The sequence below is a fragment of the Dendronephthya gigantea genome, unplaced genomic scaffold (assembly GCF_004324835.1).
Source record: "Dendronephthya gigantea isolate DGI-Jeju-01 unplaced genomic scaffold, DenGig_1.0 000007F, whole genome shotgun sequence".
Lineage (NCBI taxonomy): Eukaryota > Metazoa > Cnidaria > Anthozoa > Malacalcyonacea > Nephtheidae > Dendronephthya > Dendronephthya gigantea.
Window position 1 is genome coordinate 1,928,786 of NW_021163017.1, and position 22,532 is coordinate 1,951,317.

General features: G+C 38.5%; 2 protein-coding genes across 2 annotated transcripts; one reads left to right on the forward strand and one right to left on the reverse strand.

The window, feature by feature from the left end:
• Positions 1-38: 38 nt before the first annotated feature.
• LOC114517351 (sulfite oxidase-like) lies at positions 39-4,958 on the reverse strand. The gene is made up of 4 exons (XM_028537045.1): positions 4,867-4,958; positions 3,291-3,777; positions 1,665-2,592; positions 39-966 (listed from the first exon to the last, which is right to left on the reverse strand). Exons 2-4 carry the CDS (start codon positions 3,768-3,770, stop codon positions 722-724), a joined length of 1,653 nt encoding a protein of 550 aa, XP_028392846.1. The 5' UTR covers positions 3,771-3,777; positions 4,867-4,958; the 3' UTR covers positions 39-721.
• A 1,678-nt stretch (positions 4,959-6,636) lies between these two features.
• LOC114517249 (sodium-dependent neutral amino acid transporter B(0)AT3-like) lies at positions 6,637-22,327 on the forward strand. The gene is made up of 9 exons (XM_028536914.1): positions 6,637-7,714; positions 14,072-14,556; positions 15,328-15,438; positions 16,574-16,782; positions 17,135-17,225; positions 18,270-18,471; positions 19,116-19,275; positions 19,418-19,577; positions 20,110-22,327. Exons 1-9 carry the CDS (start codon positions 7,492-7,494, stop codon positions 20,383-20,385), a joined length of 1,917 nt encoding a protein of 638 aa, XP_028392715.1. The 5' UTR covers positions 6,637-7,491; the 3' UTR covers positions 20,386-22,327.
• Positions 22,328-22,532: the final 205 nt, after the last annotated feature.

Sequence of the window (22,532 nt, forward strand, 5' to 3'; positions counted from 1 at the left end):
ATTTAGTAGCTCTATGCATATAATTATTCAGATAAACATAAAAATAGAAAAACTTCAGAAAAGCAATCTTTTCTCATGAACAGTAACACAACGAAGTGTACTTGATGATATAAAAAACTGATCTATTCTATACAATAAAAGCTCATAGCCTTACTACCAACTAATAAAACATAGCATTATTCATAAATCATGATAAACTGATTCAAACTAATTCTCATTAAGCCTGCATAGAAGATATATAATATTAGGAACTTTGTGATATTTTTAGGCATAGACAGACTTGCACCCGGCAACGCCTCTGAAGGCGCTTCTTTGCGTCTTCGGTATTTTCTGAGCAAATTTTTGTTGCACTTTCAAGGGTATTAGAAGTATTTTCCCCTACAGTTATAACGACTCCCAAAATTAGAAATCAAAAAACGTCTCGACGCTTCGACCTAAGGGCCTTTATCGTCAGGTAGGCTAGTATGACTCCTGACAAAGGCCTATTTTAGTCAGTTTTTATGCCACTCTTGACTGAGACGTTACCCGAAGCTACGGCCAAACTGCTTGTTTTGTATTGTTATAATATAAAAATATACAATATCTGCCTGTGCCAAGCTAGCTATCTTCATAATTTACTGATGTCTTTACTATATTGTGTTTAATAAGTGAAAGTAATATTTTAATATTTTTCGATCACATTAGGAATTAACATAATTTCCAGCTAACCAGGGTCAAATTGTCATTCTTCATCTGGTGGCACTGTCACCTTAACTCTGTGCCAAGCAGTGGATAAGACACCGCGCAAATTCCATATCGGAGCAACATTTTCTGGTTGACTATTGTAGGATGAATCTATAGCTTTACAGCAAACTTCGACAGTATCCCGATTCTGGACTGGAATGGCTGCCTCCCAAAGAGTCCAGCCCCAGGCCCTGCCTTCAGGTTGCTCGGACTTCTTTAGTTCAGCGATTTGCCACGTCTTTCCTATAAGATGGACGAAATTATGTTAAACCGGAGCTAGATATGGTCCATCATGACATGGTTTGAAAAGTCGACCAATAGAATTCTTTGCTCAGTCTTTTTGATCATGTTTTTGAAAATTTACGCAGCGGTGGAAATGGTAGAGTGTTTGCATGAAATATCCATGTTATCACCAGGCCGAACTAATCAACTGCTTTTCTGAGTTACTTATCGAGAGTCTCGTCATCACGACTTTGTCACAGTTACTGTACACAGCATCAAGTCCTTGAGAGTTCAAAATTTCAGTCAAAATGTTTGCAATGACATCGTTGAAATTTAGCACGGGTAAACTTTCTTCAGTTTAAATAATGTTTGACAAACATTGGAGTGAATTAATAACCCTTTGTCAATTATGTCGCATTAAATGTCGTATAACAACTGCCTAAAATAGACAACAAAAATTTCTTGAGGTTTCGACCTAAGGGTTTTCGTCAGGAGAGTTCTCTCTCGTAACAAAGGAATAACTAGAAGAACTAACTCTCCAGACTAAGGCCCTTAGGTCGAAAAAATTTTTTTGTCTATTTTTGGCAGTTGTTTGAAGACGCTAACACGTAGCTCCCTGGTCAGTATATCGCCTGGCAATTACGGTTCCACTTGGGCAGAATCTCTATTGTTATCACAAAAACTTTGACTCTAAGCCAGACATTATCCTGCACACCTACCTCCATCAGGTGAAACATCGACTCTTACGATGCCTCGACCACCACCGCTCCACGCATATCCTTTGACGGTAAACTCTTCAGTACCAGCCTCCAGAACCGCGCCGTTGGCGGGTTCACATATGGCCGACTGCACAGGCAGGTCCTGAATCGAGGGCATCGAAGTGAAGTCAACAGTGTCCCAGTCGGTGCTCGGTGAGAATCCCTTGTAATCATTGCGTTGCCAGTGACAACGGCTTTCTTCGTCAGCAATCACGATTCTATTCAACCACTTCACCTGCCTCGCACCGACCACACCCGGGATGATGATCCGCACGGGATAACCGTGGTCCTTAGGGATATCTTCACCGTTCATGGCAAATGCGATCAGCGTGTCGCTCTGAGGATCCAAGGCCTTTCCAAGAGACACGGAAGCACCGTACGGGGCTTTTGCAACGTCAACGTCCATACCTTCAAACTGAACATGCTTTGCCGCGTCAATCTCGCTTTCCTTGAATCCAGCCTCGAGTAATACGTCACGTAATTTGACCCCAGTCCACTGAGCATTCCCTATAGCCCCCTCGGCCCAGGTGAGGCCCTTCACTTTCTTAATACCGTTCATTTCATCGCGTCTGTTACCAGCGCATTGAATCGCAACAGTCAAAGTGTGTTGCTTGAATTTCGTCTTCAGTTCGTCCAGACTTAAGCTACGTGGCTTAGTTCCATTTCCGAGATTCACTTCAAGTCGGTAGGTTTTCGGGTCAACTTCGGGAACCGGCAAATGGTTTCGTACGTAGAAGAGGGAATTAGGTGTGACTAGGCTGTCCCCCAGTAAGGTTAGGGGGGTTTCCGCGTTGAACGGTTTCTTGGAGCGTACGACAAGCGACGGGTGGCGTTCTGGGTCATTGCGGTATGGGTCGTTCGTATCAACTACAGACTTCTTATCTTCCGCCTTAAAATCAATTTAGCGGGTTTTCAATGACAGAGAAACACCTTTCTAGGGTTATGTTGATTAGAATCAGGGTAAAAATACGTCAAAAAGAAGAGGTTCAGTCACTGACCTATAATAGTCTATACTATATCTCGTATAGGCCCGTGGTTAAAAAACAATGCTACATGAAATCTTCACTTTTTATCAGCGAAGGCTCCTTCTCTTAATGTTAATTAAGGAGCTGCTGGCGCTAACTCGAGATTTTCTTTATATTTTGCAGATATTATAGCAATGTAATACCTTACACAGAAATATAAGCTTTTTATGTGTCTTAAAAACTATTTACTCTCAATATAATTTCACCCTATTCATATGTCACAGTTAGATGCTTTCAGTTATATGTAGGTATAGGCTTTTTAGGGTGTCCACTTATAGCATGATTGTACATAACTCAACACAATGGATTTTGGTGCACAGATTTGGGAAGGTTGGAAAAAAGATAATGATGAAATTCAGCCATATCTTGTTATTTATGGTCTAATACCACTCAATTTTACTACATTTGTCAGTGATACCAGAAGCACAAACATTATTGTTTAACTTATTGTATAACTTTGATGAAGTGAACAAATATTTAGCAGGAGACAAAATCTCAGAGAAGGTGCACAAGAATCTCACCAGGATATGCCTAACTTAACAATTGGACATGAAGGCCATACCTTTAGTTCTCCAATGCAATATTCTTCTAACATCTTGAAAACTTCATCAGTTTGATGTACTGCGTACATAGCCCAGAAAGGCTCAAGTGCTCCCCCAGCTGCCAACAGAATCTTATCTCCCCCAGGGTGTACACCCACAAACTCTGTGATATCATATACTTGCCCTCCATATGTCACCCAGATACCGTTTTGTGGAGAGTTGTGTTTTGCCACATCCTCTTTTGAATACAAAGGCGAAGAGGGTGGAGATGGATTTTCCTTAGATAAAGACCAAGCATTCAGTGAATCTTGACCATACAAGAAGAGAAACCCAGTACCAAGCGAGCCTGCAATTGCACAACCCCAAAACACATTTCTGCTATATTTTGTTTCTGTTCTTGTTTGAATTGCTCGGGCAGCCTGGCCTTTGAATTTCTGAGAACTGCACCTTTGCAGAACAGCAGTTAAAAAAGGTCGACATATTCTTGATAATGAAAGCATTGTTCAGCTACCAAAATAAAAGTGCAATGGTATAGTCAAAAGATATAATTGTAAACGACAAATATAATATACACTGGTGCAGTGATTAAGCTCATACAATTTCATAACTTACCCATTTTTACTACTCTGGAAATAGTTTTTATCTCTATGTTTACTTTTGTTTGTTGATATATTACACAAGATACATCCAGCATGCAAGAAGCCAGGACCCAATTACAATCCAAATTCTCTTTGATAATTCAGTGAAATTTCATTATATTTTTGTCAATGTGCTTGACATACATTTACAATGTTGCCTGGTGTAAATGTCTGGAAATAATTGTTTGTCCACTGCCCTGCAGAAAATTAAATCCTGGTGGACCACTGACATTGAGGAAAAAAAGGAAAGCATTGCCGCCATTGGTGTAATAAGCAGCAATACTTACTATGATAGAATTTAATAAACTAAATAACTACCAGTATGTCTAAGATTGCAAACAATGTACCTAACCATAAATCCCCATACCTAATCCAAACACTATGCCTACACTGGTAGCTCTTGGAGAGATCTCATAGATAACAGTTCATCTCCCAATCAAAGACTAAGGGCCAATGCATTGCAAAAATACTGCTTATTATTGTTTGTGAAATCACATTGTTACTGTATTTGCCAAAACTGTTTAGTTGCAAAATAGGTGATACTAGGTCATTGCAGTTTACTACAAACTAATGCTTTCAATCGCTTGGCTAAATTACAGTGGCTGCAAACGTTACTTGACGATTTGTGTATCCTTGGGCCCTGGTATGGGTACTGTACTTTTGCCCCACAGAAAGTGAATATGCTCAGATTTATTGCCAAATTTGAGCGCAAATGTATTAAATGAAAAGCCTAGGAACGTGGGACAATGCCTCCGAGACTATTTTGATCTGGATAATGATCTTAGACTTAAAAAAAATTACACAACAGCTACACGAGGGGGCTATATGTACTGTACTTAGAGCATAACACGTATATATAATAAACCACGATCTCAATTCAAATTAAATGTATTTTATAAAATTACATTTCGAATATTAAAAGCATGCACATGCAAAGTATGTCATTATTATTACTTACTGGAGATGTTGATCGCAATATTTCATTTACCCTAAGATGAAAAATGAAAAATATCAGACTCCTTTGTTTTGTCTTGTATAGTACTGATTGTTCTCGAATCTCATCTTCCCCCCCTGTCCAGCTCTATTTCCCTCATATTGCAGTGACAAACAGATGTCTCAGGCAGGAGGTGGCGTTAAAATGTGGTTGGCGGACAAGATCAAAGAAATATATTCCGTAACAGTAAAGCTGGTACTAATTTGCAACATTTTGCTACTTTACTGGAATGGTCAAAAGATATACTACTCTGGATACGAGTGATGACCCCTCGCACATGCGTAATAACATTATTCCATAAATGCTGATCATTGCAATTCCTAACTCTACGTACCCTAAGGCCTAGGTTATACGTCGCATTTTGGTCGCGTTCGAATGCAATTCAAACAATAGATGAGATGATAATGAGGCTTAATGAGGTTTATCATTTCATTAACTATTGTTTTGAATCGTGGCCAAAGGTGCACATATTACGACTCTACATCAATCACGACTCTATCATCAACCACGCCTTATGAATGCGTATCACTTTCGCATTTCTCGGATTATCGCTAGAGATATAAGACAAAGGCTTACGAAAATACTCTTTACCACCCTAACAACAGTTTCTGCAGCCAAATAAAATCAAAATTTGAATATCTGGAAAAGGAATTTAGAGATTCAAAACGTTTTGGTACTGAACTGTCGGGCGACGGCAACCAACGAGGTAGGGGCGACGTTTCATTTAGTATAATTTTTCTGTGTTTCATCAATACAATCAGAATGTTGCTGGTATTGCTAATCAGAGTCAGTGTCAGAGTGTTTGCTATGAATTCGGTTATGCGCATGACGTCAGTTTTAACCACTGACCTATATCTAGTATATATATAGGTCAGATCCTATAACGTGCCTGGTTGGTGGTTTGAACGCCGACGGCAAAAATAGGTTGAAGGCGCGGTTATGCGCATGACGTCAGTTTTAACCACTGACCTATATCTAGTATATATATAGGTCAGATCCTATAACGTGCCTGGTTGGCGGTTTGAACGCCGACGGCAAAAATAGGTTGAACTAATTTTTTTTTCTCGCCGAGGTACGTCTAGACGGATACATTTTTTTATTCATTTATTTCATTAGTCAAATAATTATACAGGATAGATTCATTTCGGTTCAATTAAGACTTGTTTGTAATTCAAGTCCTGTGGCCTATACCTGTTCGAGTCTTCATATAGAGTTGTACTTTAATTTTTATCATTTGGCATTTTGGTGTAAGTTACAAGTTATTTTTATTACATTTGCGCGCACTTAAAGTGAGAGAAATCAGGTTTATTTTAAAATTTTAGGAGTAAGATGTTCTGTACCAAACCATCAGTTCGACGAGTATTAAGTATACTCCCTGTATGAGTACATATTATTCGGTCCGCTTTTTACAGGTTTTACTAACCCACGAGGCGCCAGCATGCTTGACTCAAAATCGCATAGTTTCTGAGCTCATGTACACGTCTTTTTGCCCGGAACATTTGTACTGTTGTACACAATTGCTATAGATTGATATGGGCTGGTATTTCTTAACTGATTTATTGCAAGACTGACAGTACTAGTCTTAATATTATAAATATGGATAAGAAAATGTTGCGTGCCCTAAATTTCAACCACAAGCGTTTTTAGATAAATCAAAACCTCAGGTTGAATAATATATATGATAGCTCATTCCTTAATTCCGTCTCAATTTTCACATTGGAAGTTTGAAAGTCATTTAGCATTATGCCTGATGAATGTGCTGCTCGTATTTTGCATCAAACCGAGTTTTTCGCGCCGCAAATCGTGGGTGGAAATCGTAAGCTTTGATTAAACTCTCGTAAATTGCCGAGATGGCGGCTCGACTGATTTTTGTTATGCTGATGCATAATTTAGAGTAGAAACTTCAGTGCTCCTGACGGGTGACCTGTGGTTTGAGACTGTTAAAACACTTGGTCACTGTCAGGATTCGTTGCCAACATGCAGAGGGATATCATTAGTGCAGAACATCCTGTCTGGTGAAGTTCAAGTGCCCTAGCTGTTTACAAGCAGAGCCGCAAGACGAATTGCACTCGAACGCTATTATAAAGCTGTTGTCAGCTTCCTGGCGACAGGGCGGTTCACTGGAGTACCTTAATTGTTACCATTAGCGAGCGTGGCATATCATAAATCATCACAAATGCAAGCAACACTAATGACAGATCCAGGCTACTCGCGAGCATCGAAACGCCTTCTTTAGCCGGCCGATACATGCTGTTCTGGCCGCTGATAGCACAGTGAAGAAAGCCATTTGATAAAATCGTTCATTTTGCATTCTTCGCCGTACGAACTTCCTGTGTGCGAAGCTGTGACATTGTACCCTCGGCGGAAATGAGAAGTCTTAAATCGAACAACTGCTCATCGCGTTAACTATACAACACACGTACAGGAAGAATGGACTAACTCTACATTGGCCTCCTGTGATTCGAAACCATCTTAGTCGAACACCTGGTTGTCACATCGAATACAAAGTATCAAGTCCGCCAAACCGGCGATCGTTCGCCCAAAAACCGAGCAGAAAAAAGCCGGACAACCGCCTCGAACAGCTTCGACATGGGCGATATGCTTACACAAGCGCTGACAAGCGACGACGGTGCTCCAAACTCTCCTTCCCACTCGGTTTCGCAGACTTCGACGATGATAGAAATCTCGGGAAAGCAGAGGACCCGCGATAAATGGGATAACAAGGTTCAATTCCTCCTCGCAACGATCGGATTTGCCGTCGGTCTTGGGAATATTTGGAGATTCCCCGGTCTCTGTTATAAGAACGGGGGAGGTAAGCTTGGCTTAATTCTTATATCTTTTTAACAACGTTTTTACCTGCTTTTAGCTATAGTGGGCGTAATTGAGTTTCAACAGAAGCTAGACGCTTGCTTTTCTTGTGGATTGAACACACTTCAGGCTCAGCGCTGCGACGGAGCGGAAAATGTTGTTTGGATGCTAGTTTTACAACTCATCATAACGGAAATCATTTCGTTTTCAATCAGCTCTAAACGTTAGTCAAAGCAACAGTTTTTCTTCTTAGTTAACTTCGGTTTAGGTACATTGTAATTTGATTTTACACAATCCAAAACTCATTCAAGACATGCAGCAATTCTGACGAGAAGACGAGAGGTGAAGAAGCATTCACACTGAATGTGAATTCCGCCTTGTTTGAGAACGTTCCGACGCTTTATCTCCAACGCCCGCAATTAGAATTCGGGTTTTAGACAACCGATTAATCATAATTGCTACATTCATACTTAATTGCTACTATAATTGTCTGGGGATTTTTGCCGGCTTTTCAAAGTTACTAAACTAAGACGAATCGTTTATGTTATTATTACAACATCACATCAACAAATTCTCTTGGTAAATAAGCGTGATGTGATAGCTTAAGGTAGAAAATATACCAAAGCATTAGGCGTAGAAAAGTTTTGGAGAAAAGGTTTTATTATGAAAGTTTAATCGCTTGAACTTCAAAGGCTTTACAGGTTGCAAACGCACGGAAATATGTTGAATGTGTCCAATGCCATGTTAAAAGTCTTAAGGCTTAAGCGTTATTAGCTTGGAATTCTTTCTTCCATTTTTTTGCTCATGTATATCACGTTGCTTTCGAAATATTTGTGAAAACAAATCAACAATGTTTTATAACATGTATCGACCGCGTGCCTTATGTGCGATCCTTAATAGGTGTATTTACTGAGACCACACAGCAGCCGATGAATCAAATGACTGGTATTTAAATATTTGTGTAAAGGCAAGCTCAGCGATTTAGTCGGGATTAGGATGCTGTCACAAAAAAACAACTCCGCGGTCTGAATGGCAAATTCGGATTAACAAGTTCGAAACTGGAAACAAAAACAAATTGAAACCGTAGCTTATAGTCTGCGGCTTCGTTTCAGTTTTAATGAGAATCATTTCACTGCTCTTTAACTCTACGCTGGGCACCACAAATGCAAAACAAACAGAGCGCGTCGTTTAGTCCACGACAAGCGCGCTGACAATGGGCCCCGCTGTTAAAAAAATGAGAACAATTTTTATGCCATTATGTGGCGATAATCAGTTACGACGAAATAACTTTCATAACCTGTTTGGATATCAGCATGCTATTTACAAAGGAATATAGCCATGATAAGGTCTATCTGATCGAATGATACAGTGCCTTGTTTGCGGTAAATTGCTCGCCGGTACCAGCTAAATTCTAAGTGATTTTTTGCTGACCTAAGTGGTTGGAATATCAAACAAAAATCGTAAAACGTTCATCGAAGAAGGGCGACATACTGCATGCAAATGAACTATACAATAAACCCGTATATATCCCCAAATGACTTTATATAGTATATAAATGAACTGATCAAGGAAAAAGCCCTGCTATCGATCGAGAAAAGTAGTCAGGGTATTATACATCGGGTGCATCGGTCGCAGGCAGTTCTCTAGCCGGCGAACGGGTACGGCGGGTTTGGAATTTCTAATAATGCCAAGTTGAATGACAAGTTCAGTCTGCAATTTTCAAACAAGCTTGTGATAGATTCTAATGTCGGCACAGCCACAGACAAGAACGTTTACAAATCGTTCACATGCATGGATAATTTTGTACGCTATAGTCCTCCGAGCTGACGTGGATTGGTTTGCGTCGAAACCGAAAATAACTAAGCACTTTCACATTTCCTTCGAACTAAAACCACTCAATCGGCCTATTTGTGAAAAAAAAAACCAAGTTCAAACGCGGTCAATGAAAAAATTATTGTAATTCTCGTGTAATTCTCGTGCAATTTCAAGCACTTAGCTACTGCATGACCTTGGTGGAGATAACCGGTACCTTTGAGACTCCGGCTCACAATGATTGCAAAGAAATTCTAAATTTATGCGGACGTCAGAGCTACTCAGGTACATAACACCCTCTTCTTCAGTTTAATGTTGTAAACATCGCAAAAACAATTGTGGTCGATTCATCATGATGAAAGCTTATGCATAGCATTTACTGGAGGAGTAGGGTTCGGTTTAAATAGCTCAGCAGGATCTTATTATGCACTATAGTATAGGCGTACATGCTTAAGAATTTGATGGGTATATAAGTTGAGGGGACAGGACTCAAGGTTTCCCCTCTCCTCTGAGAGAGCACCAATTGCAGACGTACAAGTTGTTTTTTGGGGTCCACCGCCCTGTATCAGCAATCTCCCTACCCAGGTACGCCTATTTGCTAGGAGAGAAATCATGTACTGTTTACTTTTGGCCCCTTCCCAATCCTGAATCTTTGAACACTATATCATTAGTCAAGCAGGTCAGTCAGTGTCGATTTGGTTTGATAAGCTTCAATAGTCTTTCACTTTCAGGTTAACCAAAACCAGACTATGTCGGAAATATAAATCATGAAATTGATGTTAGCCCTAGTACTTATCGAATTTCCAAATACATATGACAATAGCTGTAAGAAATATTCTGGTTTAATCTGGAGTAATAACTATGTTTCCAAATTCCAACAGCAGTTTGTATAAACAAAACGATTTCCAGTTCCAGTATATTCGGCCCTACACAAGCATCTTTTACAGACCGAATGCAAAAGACTGCTGAAGCGAGATGAAACAGTTTAAAATCAAATGAGAAACTTTGAGCGAATATCTTGCGCGCGAGGCTATACGACAATTTGAGCCCTACGGTGCACGCTCTCTGTACTACAGTTACACGCAAATACTCCTGGCGAGTCGACGTTGGCGCTTTTGTTGGGAGTTCAAGGGAGATCAAAAACTGTTTGAAAGACACAAGGTGTAAACCAGCCGGCTATCATAACCACTGTGTACTAATCATAAATTATGTCTTTGTGAGAAAACGACGAGAACCCAGCGGTTGTTTTCGAAACGAAATAACATTCGAAGTTGATGAATTGTTCACGGTTGATCTCGTAAACAACAAGAAATTATGGACATCACAGGTTGTTGTGATGTGATGTTGCCCGGAGTATAGGGACCGCTTTGCCCTGTCAAAGTTTCTGTGGTGACCTGGTCACAGTTTGTGTTTTGCTAAAGCCATTGCTACGTTTTGCTAAGAATCTGCTAGAAACTAAAGCATTCATAAACATGTAGAACAAACTCTTGGGACAAATTCTTCCGAGGACTTCCCAATGAAAAATTCCAACTGTGATCACACAGATTTTGACAGTGTGGCCTAGGATCAAATAAGCAAGCTGAAATATGGTGCATGACTACGGTGGGAATCAAAACCGGAAGATGTTTAATTATGTTCTACCGAAGGAGCGTACATTAGGTCGGCAATCACTGGCTAATAAAAGTGCAAATTTAAAGTCTCAATTTCTACTCCCACTTGATCGCACAAACTGCATATCAGTTCTTGAGAGGTTCACTGGCTATAGCTGTCTCCAGTTCTACATGAGTAAACACCACAGGCTATTTTCTCTGCGATTCGCAGATGAAACCGGAATACCCAATCAAAGACTGCATACAATCCCATTATGATTGTTCATTTAACTGCTGTAGGACACAGCCATATTGTATTTCATCACAAAAACTACGTACGTGTTGTTGAGGGTTTACTTGTGAGAAAATCAGTCAGAGTACCCACTCAGAGACTGCACCTAGACTACCCACTCGGAAACTACACCTAGACTACCCACTCACTACACCTGAGGTGGGTACTCAGAGATTACATCTAGAGTAACACTCAGAGACTACACCTAGACTACCCACTCAGAGACTATATCTAGAGTACCCACTCAGAGACTGGACCTAGAGTACCTACTCAGAGATTACACCCAGAGTACCCACTCAGACCTAGACTACCCACTCAGAGACTATATCTAGAGTACCCACTCAGAGACTACACCTAGACTACCCACTCAGAGACTAAACCCTGAGTACCCACTCAGAGACTACACCTAGACTACCCACTCACAGACTGGACCTAGAGTACCCACTCAGAGACTACACCCAGAGTACCCACTCAGACCTAGACTACCCACTCAGAGACTAAACCCAGAGTACCCACTCAGAGACTAGATCTAGAGTACCCACTCGGAAACTACACCTAGAGTACCGACTCAGAGACTAAACCCAGAGTACCCACTCAGAGACTAGATCTAGAGTACCCACTCGGAAACTACACCTAGAGTACCGACTCAGACCTAGACTACCCACTCAGACATACTGACAACGGTCCACCAAAAACGTGCATAAATTATGCAATCCAATCAATTTGAAGCGTCGAATTTTATTTGAATCCATATTACAAGACATTATAAATTGGAGAGTTATTAAGTTAATTAGTACATTATTGGCCGTCAACGAGCGTGCATTGGCTTTTCAAAAGCACCAGCAGGTTCCTACCCTAATTGAAATTGACATCAGTAATAAATGGAGGTTGCATCGTTATCGTGTGCATGCAATGTTTTACATCATGTACAATCAATTAGGATTATTATATACCCAAGAATGAGGCCAAAGAAGAGAGCTCACTTGATCATAGCACAGGTGTGCTTGATAGCACACCTTTGCACAATCAGCTCTATCAAAAAGTCCGAACTATTTTATACGTGATGATATTTAAGAAACATTAAGACTCGTGCCCTTTTAAAACTTAAGCGATGCGAACTTTTATTTTATTATCATTTCAATCTTTCCCCTTGTGCAAACAATCAAAAACTTTTCAAAATGAACAAGTATACGAATGTAAGTAACGGTTGGTCCTCTTCAAGCACTTGAAAACAACAAATAGCAACGATAATACGCGCAACAATGTCGTCAACTTTTATTTAATTGGTGTCAAGGGAGAATATTGACGTTTTTGCATAACAATACCATTTTAAAATGAAATATAAATAAAGCATTCTTTTAGGATTGAGCTCTTGCGGTGCTAAAACGTAGGCATATCAGTTTCTGCACGTCCTCAAATAGCAGGTACTAGGCGCATGAATTAACGTTCAAATGCAAGGATGCTGCCAAAAATCTTCTTAAACCAAGATTTTTCATGCACTTCAGACCTGAATCAATCCATATAACATTGTCGGTTAATCCTTCGCGAACCAAACATCAGATCTCAGCTGGAGATTTTGAGGGTATTGAAATTATCAATGGACAAAAACTCTTTCTTTTTCCGGTTGCAATTTGCGTTCGGAATCACTAAAAATGCTTCTTAAAAAACTCGTTATTGTGTTTGATCTTACCACTTTAATGCGTTGGTGTTTTATTCAAAGCCTTTGAAGCATGCGTGGTTCCGTTTTCTTAAGTGGCTACGGTGTTTCAATAGCTCAGCAGACCACACAGATGCTGTTCAAAGTTGTGCGTTTGAATCTCAGGCCGAATTTATGTAACTTTGCAATTTCAGGCAATCGATGTAACTGATCTATATATATATATATATATTTAAAAATTTGTAATCCAGGCATATTTGTTTGTCAATGAATGTTCTCCGGATTTAAAATTGTTTTTTATTGAGCTTTCGACTCGGTACTTCGAGTCTTCTTCAGAATATCTAAATTATTTACATGCATGTGTATAGCTTTATATATTTAAGTTTCGCGCTGTTCTTTAAGACTCTGTATACTATATATAAAGCTATACACATGCATGTAAATAATTTAGATATTCTGAAGAAGACTCGAAGTACCGAGTCGAAAGCTCAATAAAAAACAATTTTAAATCCGGAGAACATTCATTGACAAATGTATATATATATATATATAAATATATATAACTTCAATTGGCAACTACGTTTCCATTCAAATGCTATATATAGTTAAGACCTAGTTCTATGAAAATTCAAAGTTTTCTATTCCCGAGACCAATTTTTTTTAAGAGAGCATATAAGTGCTTTTTTGTAACCACGTTGATTCGCATTTTTTGTGCTGTCGCATCTTATCCTTGCTCATGTTGTTAATAGTTGATAGTTATGCTATGGATTGATCTGTCGTGTTTTGTTCTGTTTAACTTGTTTATATTGTTTAATAGAAAGTTGTCTAGTGAAAGTTTTTATGGAATGCTTTAGACTTATCTTTCTACCAGACATTTAACCTCACCCAGCAATTTTCTAACCCCCTATGCTATAAAAGATCACCCTTCCCCTTACTTCGGATCACACCAACTGAAAAACGCATGTTTCCACTACTGTGCTGTAAGTTACATGGAGTATTTCCTTATTCAAGGTGCGTTTCTCTTACCATACATCATTATGTTGATCGTCGAGGGCATACCGCTACTTTACCTGGAACTGAGCGTTGGGCAACGACTAAAGAAGGGATCTCTCGTTGCCTGGAGTACGATTTCCCCATACATGGGCGGCGTCGGCCTGGCCTCGGTGGTAATTTGCATATTCACCGCCAGTTATTACAGCATCGTGATATCATGGTGCCTGTTTTATCTCTTCAGTTCGTTTAGGAGTACATTGCCTTGGTCCAAATGCCCGACTCGGAAGTCGTTCAATTCTACCTCGAATCAAACTTTTGATATTCCCGTGCCGGAATGTGCAAACAGCAGCTCAATTTCGTACTTTTTCTTCCGCGAGACTCTCAACGTATCGGAAAGCATCGACGAGACCACGACTTGGAATTGGAAAATAACTTTATGCTACATCACGGCATGGATTGTCATCTATGTCTGTGTCATTAGAGGGATTAAGTCGTCAGGAAAGGTGAGCTATCCTCAGAGGTGCACAATGCTCCCTGAGTTGATTTGCAATGCATGCGTCTACAACTGTCTGCCCTTGTAGTTACGCTAAGAGCTTCACTTCTCTGATAATACGACATAAAATGGACACGTATATGTCTCTATACAAGTCTCTAACCTGACTACACGATGTCGGAAGAATTTGAAAACGCAAAAACGGCGAAGATTTTACTCACCATGAAAATAACCTAAATTAAACTAATTTGAGGCTAATATAGCAATATAAAGTTGAGCATAAGCCACGAGACTTGAAACAAGCCTCATTAATATGGAAACGACTTGATACGTGACGTCATAGTTTTCAAAATTATTTGGCAAGGCTATCCAGACGTATCCGTTCAGCCGTCATTTTCAAGTTCGTCCACTCTGGAGAGCGTTTCAAGATTCTTCCGTTTTCAGTGGGCGAAAACGTCGGATACGTGTGGACGATACGCGTAACCGTAAGAATATTCTTGCGTTTTCAAATTCTTTAGGCGTCGTGTGGACGGGGCATAAATTTGCACACGAGCTGTTTAGAAAATACACGCAAAATTCCTGTTATCATTTGCATATTCACCTTTTCACTGTAGCTCTAGCTTTTTGGCCACAACTTGTTATTTTAAGAGCAAAATATTTCATGTTTCAAAAGCGTGTTTACTTGAATATATTTTTATAAAAAGTTTGAGTTTCTTTGGGGAGAAATGTAGGAAGAGTAATAGATTTTATTGTATAATTCATTCTATTTTCATGTCGTTAGGTTGTATATTTCACGGCGACCTTTCCTTATGTTGTACTCACAGCCTTCTTCATACGTGGAATGACGTTGGAGGGTTTTGACAGAGGCGTAAAACATCTTTTCACGCCACAGGTTAGCCGGGATTTCTATGCTAATAACTGTCCATATTCAAGGAAGAAACAAGGTCAAAAACACAAAATTTGACCATGCAAAGCGCATGCTACACAGCGAATTTTTTTTACATCTTAGAATGCAATTCTACTTTAAGAAATGTAAATTTGGAAACTACTAAACTTTGTGTTGATTACACTCAACGGTGTTTTCCTATTTGTACATTTCGATAGATTTTTACTAATTTACAACTCTCAAAAGTAGAATGGCATTGCAAGTTGTAAGAAGATTGCAAAGCGAATCAATGGGTAAAGCATTATCGTGGTTGCACGGTTGAAAATAGGGTTCGGATGAGAATCAGCAGCCATTTACCATCAAAGAAACCGCCGTAACATAAATTAAGGACTTTCAACTAAAGGAACATTGGAAGTTAAATATCTGTCAGCAATTAAAACTGATTTCTATTGATCTCAAATGATGCGTGCGATATATTAAGAGCCATGGCACCAGCAGTCTGCAAACATGTCAGCGAAACTAATTTAAAAAATCTTAAACGTTAGCATTCCGTTTCACCCTCAAGATTGCTTTTGACATTCGTTGGACGAGAAACACGATTTTTTACATGCAAATTTTTTTTGTGCAAAAACATGTCAGGTCATATATGACCTTGTCCACACTGTTTTGCTTTGCATGATAATTAAGGCCAAGACACACCGCATGGTAAATGAAATACCAACAATATATAGTATCATTTTTTTCTTCGGGAATTTTTGCCTGGACAAAAAATGGATTATAATGCAATTTGTGTATTAAATATCAGCTACCGTGTATACGATAATAGTCTTAATTGAATTTTGATTTTGGGCGAAATTGATCCGGATTAATTTTCAACGGTAGCACTCTTGGAAGTCCTGTGGGACACTACAGTTAATATTGTGGAAATAAATAGTGTCTTAGCATCAAATGTGGTACATCAACTGCCTAAAATAGACAAAACACTTTCGAACTGAGGCCCTTCGTCAGGAGAGTTAGTATATTGGAATTATAGACGGGCATATAAAAAGAACCATGAACAAAAAACATTAGTGAAGGAAAAAAAATTAGTACATTGAAAGAGTTCTGAAAAGTCTTTTTAACAAAATCTTTAAATTTCTAGTGGGATAAACTGGCAGATCCTCTTATCTGGATGGAGGCAGCGTCGCAAATCTTCTATTCCACCGGACTGGCGTTTGGCTGTATTTTAGCGTTTGCAAGTTACAATCCAACGAATCAGAACACTTTGAAAGATGCAATCACAATTTCACTTGTGAATTCTGCGACATCACTATTTGCATCGATCGTCGTATTCTCTATACTCGGTTTTAGGTAAGCTCGGTCAAGGACTCAAGGCTAGGCTCTACAATGTCAGAAAGAGCGATAGCAGAACTTAATGCCAAACTCAGACCCAATATCCCATATCCGATCGCATTTTATTCGATAACTTTTTGTATGAAGGTTCATGGCAAAGGATTTCATTACCCAGCCAGGTTTTCTAAGCTTTACCCCATTGCTTTCATCTGCATGGCTAGTTATATTTGTAGATTCTTATTTGTCTGCTAATATAATAACTATCGAAGTTCATCTACCTTTACCTAAAAGTGTCGCCAGTCGGGAACCGTTTTAAATAATCCTGTGTTAACTATATAGTAGTAATTGCAAACTGTTTATCTTATTTTAGAGCCACGATAAGTGTGCAGCAATGTCTGGCTGGAAATGCGGGAAAAAATAACACAGCCAAACTCTGTGACTTTGATGAACACCTCCAAAGGGTGAGTGCTTCAAAATCCTCTTTGATCCACGGCAGAGACCAGATTTGAGTGTGGTTTCAGATCTATCTACGTATATACTTTTTTGTGAAAGTACAGTTAATCACAACATGTTGAATTTTGGAACCGTGAGTTATAGATGAAGGGACATAGACGATGAGTTCGTCGTTTGTTTCTCAGGTAAACATCATCACGGAAGAAATATATGATCAAAAGCGCATCTTGAGTCGGTACCTTTGATGTTTTAAGTCCACAAGATTTTTACTTGCTAAAGTCAAGCGCTGTACTTGACCACTGGTCTAGATGACAATTACATTAGCCAGAAGCAGTGAGCTAGGAACGATAAACGAGAGGGCGATCGATTTGACACGAAATATGTTTTTTACATATCTTGTATTCCTTGCTTTCTGTTAAAGTTCACTATTCCATTTAAAATTCATCTTCAGTGGCGTAGCCAGCATCGATAATTGGGGGGGGTCCATATTCATATATTCATGCAAACAGACTGTAAAGACAATTGATTTGAAAAGAAATTAATCCTGTGTATCACGAATATATGAATATGGACCCCCCCCCCAATTATCGTTCTGGCTACGCCGCTGTTCATCTTCCACTATAAAGCTAATCATGTTTCCTCAGGAAGAAAAGGCATTGCCCCACCGGAAGTTTAGTTGTATATCACCGATATATGTTCTATTTAAGAAATAGAAAACATTTTCCGTGTTTCTATACAGTTATAGAAACACGCGTGAGAGTTTGGGGGAACGAGATATAATCACGTTATTCAGTTCGAGTTCTCCCAAACTCCCACCTATAACTGTATTGAAACACAGGAAAAAATGTTTTCTATTTCTTTTACAATATAACTCGATAAAAAGATTTTGTACAAATATTATAATTCGATTCAAATTCTCATAACATCGCTTCACTTGTCAAGTTCGGCGGGAAAATTCCCGTGTTTCTATACAGTTATAGAAACACGCTTCTCGCCCAATCAGCACGCGCGTACTATAAATGTTATATTATAAATTTCTTTTCATCTTTTAGGCGGCCCTGGGACCTGGCTTAGTATTCATAGCATTTTCAGATGCGATCCGCAGCATGCCTGCTGCACCAGTCTGGTCTGTCATGTTCTTTCTCATGTGTTTAACGCTTGGAATAGACAGCCTTTTTGGAGGACTGGAAAGTGTTTCTGCTTCCCTGGCTGACTTGAAAAGGTTGTCCAAAGTCAGAATTGAGTACATATCAGGTGCGTCAGCTTTCTCAAAAGAAATTGCTTTCACCATCAGAGTTCATTTTGGCTGTTTAATTCCATAGCAAGTTCATAAAGTAATTTAAATCCATAATTTTATTCCATCGCATTAATTCATTCTAATCCATAGATTCATTCTAATCCATAGATTTATTCCAATCCATAGTTTCATCCCAATCCCGCCATAGATTCATGCCATGCTAAATCATAGTTTCATTTTAATCCATAGTTTCATTCTATTCCATAGATTCATTCAAATCCATAGTTTCGTTCCAATCCAAGTTTCATTCTAATCCAAAAATTCATACTAATTTATAGTTTCATTCTAATCCAAAAATTTATACTAATTTATAGTTTCATTCTAATCCAAAATTCATACTAATTTATAGTTTCATTCTAATCCAAAAATTTATACTAATTTATAGTTTCATTCTAATCCAAAAATTCATACTAATTTATAGTTTCATTCTAATCCAAAAATTCATACTAATTTATAGTTTCATTCTAATCCAAAAATTCATACTAATTTATAGTTTCATTCTAATCCAAAGCTTCACTCCAAATCCATAGCTTGCGCTGGAACTCAGAAAGGCCTTGGCTTCAGTCATTCTAATGTTTTAAAATCTATTTGATTCCCTCAGGAGGTATCTGTATCACATGTTTTCTACTGGGTCTGTCAATGGTACAAGATTCTGGTAGTTATGTCGTGCAATTGTTTGACAAATTCTCAGCTAATATGTCCCTACTGGTCATTGCAATTTGTGAATTTGTATCGGTCACCTGGTTCTACGGATACAAAAGGTTTGCGAAGAACTATTATTATTAATAGTCGCCATAATGTCATATTAAAAAGCAGTTCTTTTGCCATGTCCATATCAGTATAGTTTCATCTTATGCCCTGGGCAAACTAGGTTGAAATTTAAAATTGCCCATTTCTTTCCAGATTCAGTGAAGACATACGTTTTATGAACGGCTCGCCACCAGGAATTTGGTGGAAAGCATGCTGGATGGTCATATCGCCTTGTTTAATTCTGGCCATCCTTATTTCATCATTTGTTTCCATGACGAAGGAACCCATGACGTACGATGCCAGGACCAGAAAAGTAAGACCCATATGAAACAGATTAACCTCACCAGAGTACAAAACTCAGTTCACGTCTTCTCACAAGCAATACCGTTGATCGTTATCTACTATAACAACCATCATGTGCTTTTTATTGATGCATGGGTTTCATTACATTAGCACCTGTGATTTAATCACAGATGTTCAGAGAATTAATGATGACAACAGTTAGTCACTTATGTTGTCCTTCCCTATACCACCCGTGCTACCATCTATGATCAATGTCTCGAGCAATCGATCAAGAAGTCGAGATCTAATCCGTAGACAATAAATATATTGAATTGTTTCGATTGAATATTTAGATGAACATTTGAATCCATCCAGGAAATCCATTTCATTTGTCCTATCTAATACTTTGCTCATTTCTTAAATTGTTTCGAAATTTTATTTCGCAAATTTTTATTGAATCACGCATATAGGGTAGACAGGGATAGAAGATGAATTATGGGATTTGTGGGGATAAAAAAATGATAAAGAAGATAAATTATTAACATGCGTGCACGTTTCTTTAGGGTATGATGACAGGTTTACAATTTCCGCCTTGGGCAGTATTTATTGGCATTGCAATGACATTAATCTCCATTCTATTAATTCCATTGGTCGCCATATTACAATACTTTGGTTGGGCAACGTGGCGTACCTGGGAAAATCCGCTGTCCATGGACAGCCCGACGCATGCAGCACAAACATTGATTGTAAACGAAAAGGACGCGGAGGCAAATGGAAATTACCATGAAATGAATGGAAACACGAAGCAAAATCATCATCTGGTAGAAACGTATTTTTAAATCACTGTTTAAAACACTTAGACATTAAACCGAGAGGTTGCCAATCTAAAGACATGCTTGGCTTGTCTTGGAACGAAATTAAATAGTGCAAAAAGTGAAAGTGCAAATCGTAATAGTGGGTCTAATTCGCTGAAATAAAGATGGTGGTATGTCGATTTGCCTGAAAACGAATCAGAACTGCCCATAGGTATATCGACTGCTGCTTTTTTTTAGCCCATTTACACTATATACAGTTAATGTATTGGCACAGCACGGCTAAAATTGGTACCCGTATGCAATTTCATTAGTGATCAGGCTACCAATACAAAGGCCTGGGGCTGGTTGTATGAAACTCTTAATTACATTTTGCGTAGTTAAATCGCAGTTAGCTCAGAAATTCAGCACTCTGATTTGCCAATTCTGCCACTAACTATAAGTTTAAAGTTAACTACCTTTCTATACAACCGGCCCCTGGTACGAATAAATTGGGCCCGGGTATCTATCTTAGACTTGCTCTGCTGATAACGGGGCTTTTTTGTTACCTCGAATCAGGCCTCTGCAATTTCGGACAAAACAGATTACATAACGTACAGATGTTTAATCTCGCAATGAACGTCTTGGTGGAATCAAAGTAAAGATTTCAATAATTTCTGGCCGAATATCTGCGAGGATAAACATCTGGTGTGTTATTTATTCTGGGTCGATGTAATTCCAATAATTAGTAAGATATCTCATTATGCCAGACAACGAACCACAGCCTTGTCTATTTATTTCAACATTTTGTTCACAATGACTATAATGTATCCTTTTGAGAAGCCCAATTTAATCGGCCAAAATATCCCATTGTTATTTATTAAAAGTTACGTCATGCACGTGTCGACCATTTCAAAACGATTTAACAATGGTGAAAATTCTACATACAAACAGACAAATTGTCTGATGATATGTATCTACTTGGATTTGAGGCCTGATGGGATAGCGTAATAATATTTTTTTAATAATTTTACACGTTTTCATTTTCCCGTAGTCATACTATCGACCATTTATAGCGATTGCACCAACATTTTTATTTTAAGAAAGTCTCAAAAACCAGCGTTTACTTGTTGATATTAGAGACTTTTAGCTTACCAAATATGACAAACCGCGAACAGCAAACGGCTAATTTCAAATAACATTTAAAATTTTGATTTTTGGCACTTTCTCGGCCACAATTTGTCTCAGTAGTTACTCTACGTTTAAAAATAATGCACCAATTTTCTCGGCCTCAGAAACCTAGCATTTGTTTTGAAAATTCGAAATGAATTTTTTGTTTGTTTTTCGTTAGAGGGTTGTCGTAAACGTCAAGCTAAAGCTCACCGTATTCAAAAACTTGTTGTTAGTTTGTATCATGTTTCATATCAATCTTAGAGTCGTGCAATGATAGCGACGCCTAAGTGTTACAATATCCATTGCATCATGAGATTAGTGAATTTAATTGATATCTTCGGGGGTGGTAATCCCAGGTCCAGAATCCACGAATATAATCTAATCCCTAGTATTAGTATTAGTAATAGTAAGGGTTTAAGCCATGATTAAGGTTGGTGTTATATTGGTGGATTCTGAACACGTAATTATTACCTCTTTGGGACCCGTGCTCAAGATCCGGAACACGAGGATTGAACGTAATCGGGCAAGGGAATTCGGATTCCAGGGATTCGGAAATACTAATCCGGAATCCAAAAACAGATCTTTAGCACAGTGGAAGTTTAGAACAGTGAAACTTTTTATTAAGTTCATATTGTATTCCTCTGCTCCTGTCTACAGGTCTTTTAAGAACCAATTCTTAAGTTGAATCACAAAACAAAACATTGTTGTATAGGATAGTTTCGGTATATTTGTTATTACTGTTAAATATCATATATTTATTATTGATTGTACTATGTTACAAATACGCGTGAAAGAGAAATAAAGTACTATTTTCGTATAGTAACCGAACGAGGAGATTTATGTCTATTTACTATTATATAAGTATCAAACCATGATTATATTAATATAATATATTATAAAATAACATTTATAGTACGCGCGTGCTGATTGGTCGAGAAGCGTGTTTCTATAACTGTATAGAAACACGGGAGTTTTCCCGCCGAACTTGACAAGCGAAGCGATGTAATGAGAATTTGTAATTG

What these genes read in the sequence shown, in the direction of transcription:
- LOC114517351 (XM_028537045.1), bottom strand. Translation starts at nt 3,770, where the DNA reads ATGCTTTCATTATCAAGAATATGTCGACCTTTTTTAACTGCTGTTCTG. An exon ending in ATTGCATTGGAGAACTAAAG is followed by an intron (nt 2,593 to 3,290) that starts GTATGGCCTTCA and finishes ATTGATTTTAAG; the next exon opens with GCGGAAGATAAGAAGTCTGT. An exon ending in CGATGTTTCACCTGATGGAG is followed by an intron (nt 967 to 1,664) that starts GTAGGTGTGCAG and finishes TCCATCTTATAG; the next exon opens with GAAAGACGTGGCAAATCGCT.
- LOC114517249 (XM_028536914.1), top strand. Translation starts at nt 7,492, where the DNA reads ATGGGCGATATGCTTACACAAGCGCTGACAAGCGACGACGGTGCTCCA. An exon ending in GGATTAAGTCGTCAGGAAAG is followed by an intron (nt 14,557 to 15,327) that starts GTGAGCTATCCT and finishes TCATGTCGTTAG; the next exon opens with GTTGTATATTTCACGGCGAC. An exon ending in TGGTTCTACGGATACAAAAG is followed by an intron (nt 19,276 to 19,417) that starts GTTTGCGAAGAA and finishes ATTTCTTTCCAG; the next exon opens with ATTCAGTGAAGACATACGTT.